Genomic DNA, 12,928 nt, shown 5'->3' on the forward strand with positions numbered 1-12,928 from the left:
AGCTTTCTTCCCTGTGGGAACAGGAGCTGGGGGGGGTGCTCTTCCCTGGGCTTCTTCTATAGTATTTGTGGGAGGCCATTGATTTGGACCAAGCTTGATCACTAACTGCTAGTGGACTAAACCATGGTAGGAGGCTCAGCAGTCAGTTAATCACTTACACTGTAACCATTAAGTTGTCTCTATACCGTGCTTCTGTTTCCCAGGGCTGCTGTCAGATCTTGCTATCAGCTGGAGGCATCTGAAGCTGTAGCTGCCTGATTCATAAATCTTTTCATTTTCTTCATTTCTACCCTGTTTATGATTGCTTCTATAAGGTCTACTAATTTTAAAGGTATGATTTTCCTTTTAAGAGAGAAAAACCAAGTGTGGTGCCGTATCCCTGTCATCCCAGCACTTGGGAGATAGAGACAGGAGGGTCAAGAGTTCTAGGTCATCCTTGGCTGCAGAGGGAGTTCAAGGCCAGCCAGGGCAATAAGAAACCATGTCAAAAAAAAAAAAAAAAAAACACCAGAGAGAGAGAGAGAGAGAGAGAGAGAGAGAGAGAGAGAGACTTCAAAAGAAAGTTTGAGCTTGATGCCTGAAAACATCAACAGTGTGGGAAGAACTGAAGGAAGCCTTACATGACCCTGCCTGGGTGCATGCTGCTCTGCCCAGCTGGGGAGGGAGGCTGTTTCTAAGCAACAGTGTCTCCCAAGAGTGGGCCTGGGCTATGTATGCACCTGCCTGTCTCTCCCAGTGCAAAACCTGACCATGACTGGTAAATAGGAGAGCATGCATGCTTGGTAAATACGTAAATGAGTTGCATGCCTGAATGCCAGTCTCGTGGGTGGGGTATGTTGGTGTTTACAGCCTGACTCCCACCCCCACCAGGCCAGCTACACAGTGACTCAGAGCACTGACATCATCCTCTTGCCCAGGGGACCACAGCAGCAACCTGGAGGTGAGGCCCCACGGCACAACCATCTCCCCTCCCACACTGCCAGGGAGAGATAAGGCAGGTTGAGAAAGTGCTCCCAGTGCAGGGAAAGGAGACAAAGGTTGATGGGAAGTAATGGCCCAGTCTAAGCCGTTGTTTTTCCAAAGGACTTCTATGGTGGGATATACTTAGAGGCAGAAGCGATAAGGCTCAGGGAGGTTGAGAGTTGCTTAAAGGTATAACAGCTCAGTGAGAATTTGTCTCTTAGCCTAGTTCCCCCAGATACCTGATATCCTAACTCCAAGTAGGGAGAATACGCTCTTAGGCCCAAGGGTCTAGTTCTGTGAGTGCTTTTCACCCTTGTGGGAGTTGGTTCAACTGATTCAAGCAATTGGGAGCCTCTCAATGGTCCTGGGAAAAGATCCCAAGCCTCTTTCAGGGCCTGGAGGCTGCCATTATCACTGGAGTCATGGGTCCCCTCTCTTGGGATCCAAGCTGGCCGAGCATTCCAACTCCAGCCCAGTAGGTAGGTGTGGAGCAGAGCCTCAGTCTCTGGGCCATTCTCTTGCAGAAAGCTGAGGAGGTGAGGAGGACCAGTCTCTAGGCCCTCTCCCACCATCAAGTCTCTCCGACTTTTTTTGGTCTGTGTTTGGTTGCAGCAGCCTGACTGGGTAGACAGTGGAGGACTATGTGAAGTGACTTAAAATGTGTTCCTGCTCCTGTTCCTTCTGAATCAAGCATATGAACGCCTGGTGGGCAGGCGGGTGATGGAGGCACAGTACGGCCCCTTTGGGGTTTTGTGGATATGTGCACATCTCTAGCAAGGATGGGGGTCCTTGGGAAAACTTTACCAAAGAAGAGTCTTAGGGGTAGTCAAAGTTCCCTGCCTCCTTCCAGCCCCAGAATAGACTGTGAGCTGTGGTTCCAGCCCTGAGGACATGCCTGAGGAGCCTAGACCCCCTGCCCCTCCTTCTCCCTCTCCCCTCCCCCCTTTCCCCCTCCCTCTTTCCTCTCCCACCGTTTTTGAGGCAGGGTCTCACGTAACCCAGACTGGCCTTAGGTGAAGATCATCTTGAACTTCTGATCCTCTTGCCCCCACCTCTGGAATGCTGGAATTACAGTTATGCAGACACCATCACACCACCATACTTGGTGTGTATCATCAAGTCCTTCCAACCTTAATCAGGTGCCCAGTCAGTCCCTACTGGGGACTGGCTGGGCAGGGACCCTCCTTTTGTCCTTGGATTCACTTTGTCCCATACAGGGTTTCCACCTAGCAGATACCTGCCAGTATATGGCAGAAAAGCAACTGCCTCACCCCTACCCTGTCACCTGTGCCCCCTACGCTGTACCTGCCAAGAGACAGGAGGCTGTGGGCTGGGAGGGAGGGACTGGGGCAGGCCTGGGCATTCTCTCCATAGCCCATTGCCCAATGTACCTTCCCTTACCACCTGCACAGCCTTGAGCCCTGGGGCCTTGGCTTACCACAGGGCCCTGGGACAAACCCCTCAGAACAGAGCTCCATTGACAGTAGGCCATCAGGGCTGGGTGGGAGGAGACCAAATCAGCCACTGGGTGGTGAGGGTGGCCGTGGGAGCACTATCATCCTGTTCCAAGTGAGAGCCCAGAGGGGGTGTAAATGGGAGTGGGGGTGGCTTCCTGCCCCGAGTAGTCTCTGCTCAGGCCTAGCTCTAGAGCCCTGGTGATGGCTGGGTGGACCCCTCCTGGGGGTGAGGGGCTCCCCCCAGGCTCACAGAGCCCCTCCCTCCCTCTCACCTGTTAGCAGGAGTGTGTGGAGCCTAGGGCCAGCCTAGATGGGAAAGGATAAAAAGGCCCTTGGTGGCTCTGCAGCTCACCGTGCTGCCTCTTGCTCCCAGCTGTTTGGCTTGCCCTCTCTCTTGACAGTCATGCGGTCTTCTCTGTCCCGGCAGACTTACTCCACTAAAGGAGGCTTCAGCTCTAACTCAGCCGGCGGAGGGGGTGGGAGTCGGACACACACCAGCTTCAGCTCGGTGACCATGTCCCGGAGCAGTGGCAGTGGTGGGATCCGTTGTGGTCCCAGCTCAGGAGGATTTGGCAGCCGGAGCCTCTATAACTTGGGGGGAAAGAACATCTCTGGTGGGGCACTGGGAGGCTTTGGCTTTGGCAGTGGGGCTTATGTGGGCCTAGGGGCCGGCAGGCAGACGTTTGGGCCAGTGTGTCCTCCCGGGGGGATCCAGGAGGTCACCATCAACCAGAGCTTGCTGACACCCCTCAACGTGGAGATAGACCCAGAGATCCAGCGGGTGCGCACCCAGGAGCGAGAGCAGATCAAGACCCTCAACAACAAGTTTGCCTCCTTCATAGACAAGGTGGGTGAGCAGAACTGGGGGAGGGGCCTTGACATGGAAGCTGGATGCTTAATGGAAGGTGATCTGGCAAAGGCGGCTTCCAGCCATATACACTGGGCAGGCCGGGTGGGATGACTGGGGTGGGATGACTGTGTCTCTGCTGGCCTGGGGTTAGGGTTGCGAGCTGATGGTGGAGATCTTTGCTGTTAGCATGCCTCAGGAGGCCAAGGGGCCTAGTTCACTGCACTGTGTTGGAGCCTTTCATGGGCATCATTCTTTTTATACAGCCACTTTATCTCAATTAAAACTTGGTTGTCCTCAGTGCTCCTGTTAGGTTGGTGGCCTTTAATGCTCTTTGTCTTTTTATAGCTGCGGGGGGCAGCTATGGCTTAGGAGTCCTGCAGCCACTTTATCTCAATTCAAACTTGGTTGTCCTCAGTGCTCCTGTTAGGTTGGTGGCCTTTAGTGCTCTTTGTCTTTTTATAGCTGCGGGGGGCAGCTATGGCTTAGGAGTCCTACAAGTTATCCAAAGCTGAATCCTTGGAAGCTGGTCTGTCCCTTTAAGCTGGTTAAAAGTCTCATGGCAAGATATAATCAGAACACAGGGGTGGGGGCAAGGAGGTCCTGTTGCTTCTCCTCCTGCTCTGTGGGTCAGCCAAGAAGCTCAATTTGGGGGAGACAGGGAGGAAAGTGGCCACCATGGAACTTGACTGTTGTATTCTGGGAGTGTCCTGAGTCCTTGCCTCACTTTCAAGGTGACCCAGTTGACTCTGGTACTGCTCTCTGGCATTTCTTGCTCCATTTTGCTTGGTCCTGAGCCCAGGCAGCAGAGCGGTGATGGAGGAAGGCCTGGAGACAACTGCACCTTGGATCCGTAATTTGAGCTTTTGACACAGAGGTTCTTCTTTCTCATGTGTTACCCACAGGGCTCCATGGAGAGTCAGGGTAAGTGACTCCATTTTTGAGATGTGAAAACTGAGGTGTAGGGTGGCCCTGTGGCTTGCCCAAGATCACACAGGTACTTGAAGGTGCAGGTGAAACTGTGAATAGGTTCCTTTGTTCTTGGCACCAAGGGGCACCTGCTGTAGAGCTCCTAGCCATGTGACTGATAGGGCCCGGGATGCTGTGGAGGTGGGGCCTGGAGGGACTGAATAGCAAAGGGTGATGCAAGCTGTCCCTCCCACTCTTCACCATCTCCCCTGGTGACTTTTGTTTCTTTTATGGAACTGTCCCAGAGGCCAAACAAGCTCAGAGGCTCTGATGGTGAGCTGGGGGTCTGAGAGAGCTGTCTGGTGTCTTGGAACCTTGACTGGGCAGAAACTTCCAAGGAACCTGCTAGATACACAATCTGAGTCACCCCTCAGTTTACTGAGGCAGGGCTCAGAGATTGCTATTTAAAAAGAACTGTTTTTTAGTTTTTGTAAAAAATATGGCATTTACAGAAAAGTTGCAAGGAGTATATAGAGGTCAGAGGGTAGCTTGCAGGAGTCAGTTCTCTCCTTTGACCATGCCAGTCCCAGGGATCAACTCAGGCTGTCAGGCTTGGCAGCAAGCTCCTCTACCTGCTGAGCCCTCTCCCTTATTTTAACAAACTAACTTTGTTTTTAAAAAAAGTTGCAAAGATTATAAAGTTTTCCAACTCATTTGGATTCAGCAATTTTGAACATTATTTTCTCTCTCTCTGTGTCTCTCACTCTCTGATATTTTTAACAGTTAACTTTGATGCGGACTTAGGTCTCATAAGCACTGACTTTGTCCAATTTACCCAGGGTAACTGAAAAAATGAGACCCAGAGCAAAGTGCTATAGTCAGGACCTGCTCATAATGTGGGCACACGGCTCTATGTCTATTAAGTCTTTAGAGTCCTTTCTATCGGTTTGAACTGTCATTTGAGCAGAGGTTCTTACATTTAAGATCCCTTTCCATACCCCAATGAGGTGTAGGTGATGCTGTACCACCCCTGTGATGCTGGCCCTGGGTGCTCCGAGACATTGCTCCCCAGCCTCAGTCCTTCCTGTGACTGGGGATGACTCCTACCCATCCTTCTTTCCCGGGTCAGGTGCGTTTCCTGGAACAGCAAAACAAGGTGCTGGAGACGAAGTGGGCGCTGCTGCAGGAGCACAGTCAGAAAGCGGGGGTCGCCAGAAGTAATTTGGAGCCTCTCTTTGAGACTCACCTGAGCTCCCTGAGAAGGAAGATGGATGCCATGCACAATGAACAGGGGAGGCTGGATCTGGAGCTGAGGAGCGTGCAGGACAACCTTGAGGATTTCAAGAACAAGTAAGGGGATACACTGGCTGCCCTGTGGGATGGGACATGACATTGTGGGAAAGATTCTCAGGGAGTCACTCTCCCTGGGGATCTTGGGCCCTTGGGGTACATGTCCAGAGCTTGCTGCTACCTGGCCAACTGGCACATTTGTGGTTTTATTCATTTATTTATTTTTATATTTTGTCTTTTGAGACAGAAATTCGCTCTTAGCTTAGGCTGGCCTAGAAATTACTATGTAATTCCAGGCTGGTCTTAATGTTCTGCCAAGATCTTTCTGCCTCTGTCTCGCAAATGCAGAGATTAGAGGAGTGAATCAGCACACCTGGCTCTGCAATTTTAGAAAGTCCTTTTTTATTAGGTAGGGGGATGGTCTACTGACCCCCATGCTCCCTTCACTCACATGAATAATTCTTGGTCCAGCCAATCTCATTTCATCCCTCCGTTTTCCTACCCGCTCCCTTCTTGTCTTGAGGAAAATCCAGTCATCTTGTCATTTCATTCACAAATATTTTCCTAGGTTTATTTAGTAGTTGGTCTGCCTGGTTTGACTTAATAAAATTTAAACACAATGGCACAGTCATATTTAAAATGTTCAAAACAGTAATTCCTCAGCATTATCAAATACCTAGCTTTGAATTTTGAATTGTTCCATAAATTAAGAAAATATAGTTTGTTTGAATTAAACTCCAAATAAGCTTCCCATATTGTAGCTGGTGGATATGTGTATTTATAATTTTAAGGCATAGTTTCAAGCAACTTTTCCCACAACTGAACATCGGCAGTTTCTAAACCTTAATCTCAACAGAAGTGGGCAGGTAGGAGTTGGTTGTTTCAAATGATGTGTTGTTGAAAGTAATGACAGAGGTTAAACACTATTGGTACAACTTGCCCTGTAGGGCCTCCAAGACTCTGATCCAGAGAGATGGCTGCCCTAGAATGCTGTAGTATTGCACAAATTCTGTGCCCCATTTTTTTTCCCCAAAGGGGGTAGGGAGGGACTATTTAAATGAAGTCGTACCCCAAGCTTCTTCTTTGGTCGGCTGCATTAAAGAACTGCTCCTTAAAGCTGTTCCTGACCAGTGGGGGACCCATCAGGGCTTCCTGGAAGCTGAGTGAGTGCAATGTCTCAAAGGCAGAATTGGGTTGCACTCACCTGAGCCTTTCTTGTATAACAGGTACGAGGATGAAATCAACAAACGCACTGCCTTGGAGAATGAGTTTGTGGTACTCAAGAAGGTGAGCAGGGTGGCCGAGCTGGGGAAGGTGGCCTTTTGGCTACCAGGGTGTTGGGTGGACCTGGAGACAACTGAGATTCTGGGGTCTGAGCTGTGTGCCTTTCTCTCTCCTTTGCTCAGGATGTGGATGCTGCATATATGGGCAGAATGGATCTGCATGGCAAAGTGGAGTCCTTGTCCCAGGAGATTGAGTTCCTGCAGCATCTTTATGAGATGGTAAGGTGGTCAATGGATGGGGTGATTTGCGTACATTTATATACCGCTGAAGAGTCTCCATGAGATCTGGTCTGAACTCACCAGTGTAACTAAATTGGTGTAAGTAGGGATCCTGCCCCTTTAACTGATACTACTTTCCACACAGTAAATGCTTTTAACAGGCTAGGTCCTGGGTCAAACTTGTATATAATCCTAAGATGGTAAGGTGGTCAATGGATGGGGTGATTTGCATACATTTATATACCACTGAAGAGTCTCCATGAGATCTGGTCTGAACTCACCAGTGTAACTAAATTGGTGTAAGTAGGGATCCTGCCCCTTTAACTGATACTACTTTCCACACAGTAAATGCTTTTAACAGGCTAGGTCCTGGGTCAAACTTGTATATAATCCTCAGCAACTCCATAATGTAGGCGCTATCATTGTCCCCATTTGAGAGTCAATGATCAGGGGCTCCAAGTAATTGGCCCTCGGGCACAGAGGTAGTCAGCGGTGTCTCAGCGCTGTCCTTTCTCTGCTCAGTTTAGCAGCAGGGATAAGCAAACAGAGGGGCCATGTTCCAGCTTGGTACAGGAGACCAGGGCTTACTAGGTAGCCTTAACTGACTTGGAACTTGCAATGTAGACCAGGCTAGCCTTGAACTCACAGAGATCTACCTACCTCTGCCTCCTCAGTGCTGGGATTGAAGGTGTGCACCACCACTCCTGGCTCCATAGTTGAAGTTTTGAAACACAACATAGGAGTTACTATTTCCCTCTTTTCCTATGACATGCTGTTGGAAGTAATGCCATGTGAGCACTTGAAAACGGGATCGTTCTACCCAGTGTATCAGTGATGACGTCCTGCTCTGTGTTTTTGCAGACCTGATATGCTTTTGGCTTTTTTATTTATCTTTTTTGTTAAATTGAAAAAGTATTTTTTTGTTATCTATTCTCAGTGTTGCAGGATTGGTTTCCTCGGCACAAGGCTGTCTCATCCAGCATCTCTTTCCTTACTGCAGCTCACTCACTTAACAAGCATTTATGGGGTTCCTCCCACATAACAAGTAAGACAAAGTCCCTGCCCTTGGGGCTAGGTTCTCAAGTGAGGCGAGCCCTGCTGGGATAGGCTCAAGGTGCTGAGGCACACAAGAGACTATGGCAAGTGCTTTCTTGGGGGCCAGAAGGGGGCCCTATGAGGAGACTCAACATCTGCACTGGGTCTTAAGGAAGTGCTGGGTTTTGGAAGCAGTAGCAGGAAGGGCCAAGCTAGACTGGGCCACAATCATCAAAGAGCATAGTGTCTGGGGTAGCAGGAGGTTGGCAGGTTGGGCACTAAGTGGGAGGAGAATTAGGTGAAGATGTGGAAAAAGTTGGTAAGTAGCTATGGATCACAGGGGTCGCACCCCAACAAAGGGCCTCCTCACCTACCAGGCTTCCTTGGGGGGCAAGAGGAGGGCCAGTCATGATGGCCAACCTAGCACTCAGGAATCAATTCCATGGCCTGATTTTGGTTACGTCAGATCTCAAGGAAACCTGGAGGGTCAGTCACCCTTCACTGGTGTTTCACTGGCAGTAGAGCAGCTTCTGAGGCTCCCCTCTAGTCTGGGGGATGTCTAAGGACCCAGCTCCTTCAGTGACCCCACTTCTCCTCTCTGGCTTCTTTTACCTTTGCCTGGACACCTCAGCTGTTCTCCACTTCAGGGTCCCTTCTGTCTGAGGACACACACACTTTTCTTGCTGAGGGGCTCTTTCTGATCTGTTTTCACTGGCTCTGTTCCATTAAACACCCAGATCTGTCTCTCCCTTGTTCTAGCATGACACCAGCTCACTGCAGAGGCTGCTGTTGAGTGGGGAGTTTCTGTCGCCTTACGTGTTCTAGGCTGATTTTATTCTGATCCCTGATCTGCAGTGGACTGAGCTGGGGAAGGGGAGGGCTGACTGAGAGGTGATGCTGGCTAATGACCCAGAGGGCAAGGAGGTCTTCAGGTCCCTTCACCTTCAGATGAGTCTGGGCAGATGGGTGGATTTTCTGAGGATCCACCATGGTCATGTCTGACCTGTAGCCTTACAATCACCCTACGTTTTGAGGACACAGAGGGAAACTCAGGCGCTTTTGAAGCTCAGCAATTGGTTAGCCAGCTGGTGCCCAGAAGGCCAGGAGTGAAAAGAGGTTGGCCTGCTCCCTGACTGTTGTCACTTCTATTCCAGAGTTTCATTGATTCTTTTTTCCTGCCCTCCCACTGTTAAAAGACAGCCAACGTCCCAAGCTGACAGTCGGATATGGTTTGACCTCTGCTTGCCTCTGTCTTTCTTGTCCTCTCTTTTTTCTTCTCCCTTTTAGTCTGAGTCACCTGAAGTTCTGAGGTCAGGCTCTGAGGGTTGAAACGGGGCTCTCGTTATTGGAGATGAGCCAATATCTACTCTGTGGGAGTAGATAAAGGGGGTGTTCTGGATTCATTCTAATTCATTGTGTCTGCTGTGTGTCCAAGCCAGGGTGTGAACAGAGAACGCCATGTCATTTTCTCTCTGTCGTAGTCCCTTGAACTATATGCAAGAGACACAAGGGACAAAATAAGACAACAAATGCTTTTTTTTTTTTTTTTCCTCCCAAGACAGTCTTCTACTATCGCCCAGGCTGGTCTGGAACTTACTATGTAGTTTAGATTACAGCCATTCTTCTGCCTCTGACTCCTGGGTGCTGGGATTACAGGTGGGAGCCACCATACCCAGTAGATGTTGTCTTTTGGAGGGAAGACACTCTGCCCATCAGGGAGGCTCAGGAGTGAGTCCTGAGGAGCACTGAGGGCACAAGGAGACTTGTCATAGTGGGATGGTGTGCAGGAGGCTCTAGACAGACCTCCTCATCTGGGGGCACAGAAATACCCTTCAGGCCAGCTGTGAGAGGTCTGTCTTCCAGGGAATGTGAGGATCACGGTGAATGTGCTGGCACAGAGCCAGGATGGCACAGGGAAGGAAGGCATGCTCCCTTTCTCCCCCCTGCAGGAAGCCTGGGGATCCACAGATGGGGGCACCTGTTTCACATCAGGCAGTGTCTCCTAATGCTAGCTTCTTTCTAGGGTGGGGCCTGGGGAAGCCTACATGCTCCACTGAGGCCATGCAGGGGCCCTGTTCTCCATTCTAGCTTCTGCCCAGGGCGTTGGGGTAGGGTGTTGGTGGTAGCTGCTTCTGTTTCTTCAGGAGCTGAGCCAAGTGCAGACTCATGTGTCTGACACCAATGTGGTGCTGTCCATGGACAACAACCGCTCCCTGGACCTGGACAGCATCATTGCTGAGGTCAAAGCCCAGTATGAGCTGATTGCCCAGAAAAGCCGGGCTGAGGCTGAGTCCTGGTACCAGAGCAAGGTGAGCAGAGAGCTGGCTTGGGTGTGCAGGCTGGGGTTGGACCTCCTCTGCTGGAGAGGCTTGACCCACTGGGACCCTTGGAGCCCTGAGACCTGATATACTCAGCTCCCACGGGGCCTCCAGCAGAGAAGGTGGGCTCTGGGGCCAGCAGTTAACCAGCCACCTGGGGCTGTCTGATACTCATTGTCATTTTTTGGCCTCTAGTATGAGGAGCTGCAGGTGACGGCTGGAAAGCATGGGGACAGCCTGCGAGACACCAAGAATGAGATTTCGGAACTTAACCGCACCATCCAGAGGCTGCAGGGAGAGGTGGATGCGGCCAGGAAGCAGGTGGGCTGTGGGGTCATCCTGGGAAATGCAAAGACCAGGCTATCAGGGTCTACCTGTTCCTTTTGGGAAGGAGCTCCCAGGAGAAGAACTGAGGTTCAGATAGGGGAAGGGGCTTGCCCAAGTTCACACAGCATATATGTGACAGAGCAGGTAGGATGACCTTCAAATGGCTAAGTCAATCCCATTTCCTAGAGGTCAGAGCTAGAGGCAGAAGGTTCCAGGACCCACTTCACAGATCTCATCTAGGGTATGGCCAAACAGTGTGACTTCTGTCTAGAATGGAACACCTGGCTAGTAGTAAGGTTATGTTATTTCTTTCACTTCTTCCAAAGCCCTGGCTGAGTTGCAGGAGGGATTGAGGTTAGACTTCTGTAAGGACTTCCCTGGCGATTCTCTGATTCTCTTTTAGACCTCAGTTGAGGAGGGCATGGGGTGGTGGTGGTTCCTGGCTAGAGGGTAAAGAGATGAATGGGATGGCCTCAGAGGGGCTCTCAGCCACCTTTCTTTCCCGTGCAGTGCCAGCAGCTTCAGGCTGCCATCTCGGAAGCGGAGCAGCACGGTGAGATGGCGCTCAAGGATGCTAAGAAGAAACTTGGTGATCTAGATACAGCGCTGCACCAGGCCAAGGAGGACCTGGCACGGCTGCTGCGAGACTACCAGGCACTCATGAGCGTCAAGCTGGCCCTGGATGTGGAGATTGCCACCTACCGCAAGCTGCTGGAGAGCGAGGAGAGCAGGTTCTCCCCCAACCCCCCCAAGGCTTGCTGGGTCATGCTAGGTTCCACTACTCAGAAGCTTCATCGTATACTGGTGGGGCATGGCAGGAGGCACTGAGGCGGTGGTACACAGGGGGGCTCTGTTTCTTCATGGACTTTTTCCTTAGGGAGATCTGGATGTTGTTGTCCCTACAGGGAGGGGAGAGGGGTAAAAGAGGCTGCAGTGCCCCTCTGCAGTGCTGACTTTAGGCTCTGCTGGGAAGCCTCCAGTCCTGGATTGCCACATGCCTCTACTTCTGGCCTTATCACCAGGCCCTGGCACCGAGCTGGTTGCATGCAGAAGCTGAGGGAGGGAGAGGGTTTTCACCTGGGCTTCCAAACCACTGACCGGATCCTGGCCTTTGTTTCCCCTAGGATGTCTGGAGAGTGTCCCAGCACAGTCAGCATCTGTGAGTATCCAACTCCCGCCCTGTCCCGCCCGTTCCCGCCCATGCCCCGCCCAAGTCCCATCTCTGCTAGCGGCCCGCAAGTTCACTGTAAGGTCCTTGTCCCTCTGCGGTCCTTGTCCTGAAGCAGCCTCTAGCCAGGAGTCAGTGGGGTCCACAGCATGCCGCAGCCTGCCGCGCTGCCCTCCTCCAGCTCCTCGCGGGTTTCTGGAAGCCCCCAGCCCTTTCCTGCTAGGCAACCTGCCTAACCCGAGCCTTTGCCTCGCAGCTGTGACCGGCAACTCCACTACGGTGTGCGCAGGTGGCACGGCTGGCTTCGCAGGCGGCTTCTCCTTGGGCGCGGGTGGCGGGGCCGGCAAGGGTGGCTTCGGTACCAGCGTGAGCTACGGTACTGCCAAGGGTGGGCCCGTCTCTGGGGGAACCTCCATCCTGCGGAAGACCACCAAGGTGAAGACCTCCAGCGGTAGATTCTAGCGGTAGAGCCCTGAAGATGGGCGTGGTCCTTGCACTGGCCGCTCCTTCTCAGGAGCATGAGCCGGGGGGAGCACAGATGTTGAGTACTCATAGTGCACAGTTTACATACGATTTACACTTGGGAAAGGGCCCAAATCTACCCAGGGTTTCTCCTTGGTTATAAAGTGGGATGAGAGGGAAGTTAGGGTCACCAGCTAACCAGGGTGACTTGGGAGTAGGCTGACCATTTAGAGGAGGCAGGATGTCCTAGGGTATCTCTGCCCCTCTCACTTCAATCTATCTGCTCTGAGTCCAGGACAGGTTGGAGGAGGAGAGAGGGGAGTCAAGAGTGGTTCCTAGAGGCCTCCAACATCCCAGTCCCTCACTAGACCCCCTTAGTCACCTAGTATCCTTGTGCCCTGTCTGTGCCTTTGATGTGTCTCAATAAACAGCAACTACAGCAAGCTGCCCATGGCTCTGATCTGTCTTCCTGGGCATGGAATGTGTCAACTGGGCAGCACTTGGCCATTGTGTCCCAGGGACTGTGCCTGCTCAGGTGCATTAGCTACACTCCTGCAAATCTTGGTTTGCCTGAGGATCCCATTGTGTCCCAGGGACCTGCTCAGGTGCATTAGCTACACTCCTGCAAATCTTGGTTTGCCTGAGGATCA

General features: G+C 51.6%; 1 protein-coding gene across 1 annotated transcript; it reads left to right on the forward strand.

Moving 5' to 3' along the window:
- Window positions 1-2,823: 2,823 nt before the first annotated feature.
- Krt79 (keratin 79) lies at window positions 2,824-12,675 on the forward strand. The gene is made up of 9 exons (XM_008839965.2): window positions 2,824-3,267; window positions 5,306-5,526; window positions 6,693-6,753; window positions 6,873-6,968; window positions 10,148-10,312; window positions 10,517-10,642; window positions 11,159-11,379; window positions 11,773-11,807; window positions 12,073-12,675. Exons 1-9 carry the CDS (start codon window positions 2,824-2,826, stop codon window positions 12,276-12,278), a joined length of 1,575 nt encoding a protein of 524 aa, XP_008838187.1. The 3' UTR covers window positions 12,279-12,675.
- Window positions 12,676-12,928: the final 253 nt, after the last annotated feature.

Source organism: Nannospalax galili, unplaced genomic scaffold, assembly GCF_000622305.1.
Source record: "Nannospalax galili isolate Female #2095 unplaced genomic scaffold, S.galili_v1.0 scaffold979, whole genome shotgun sequence".
NCBI lineage: Eukaryota > Metazoa > Chordata > Mammalia > Rodentia > Spalacidae > Nannospalax > Nannospalax galili.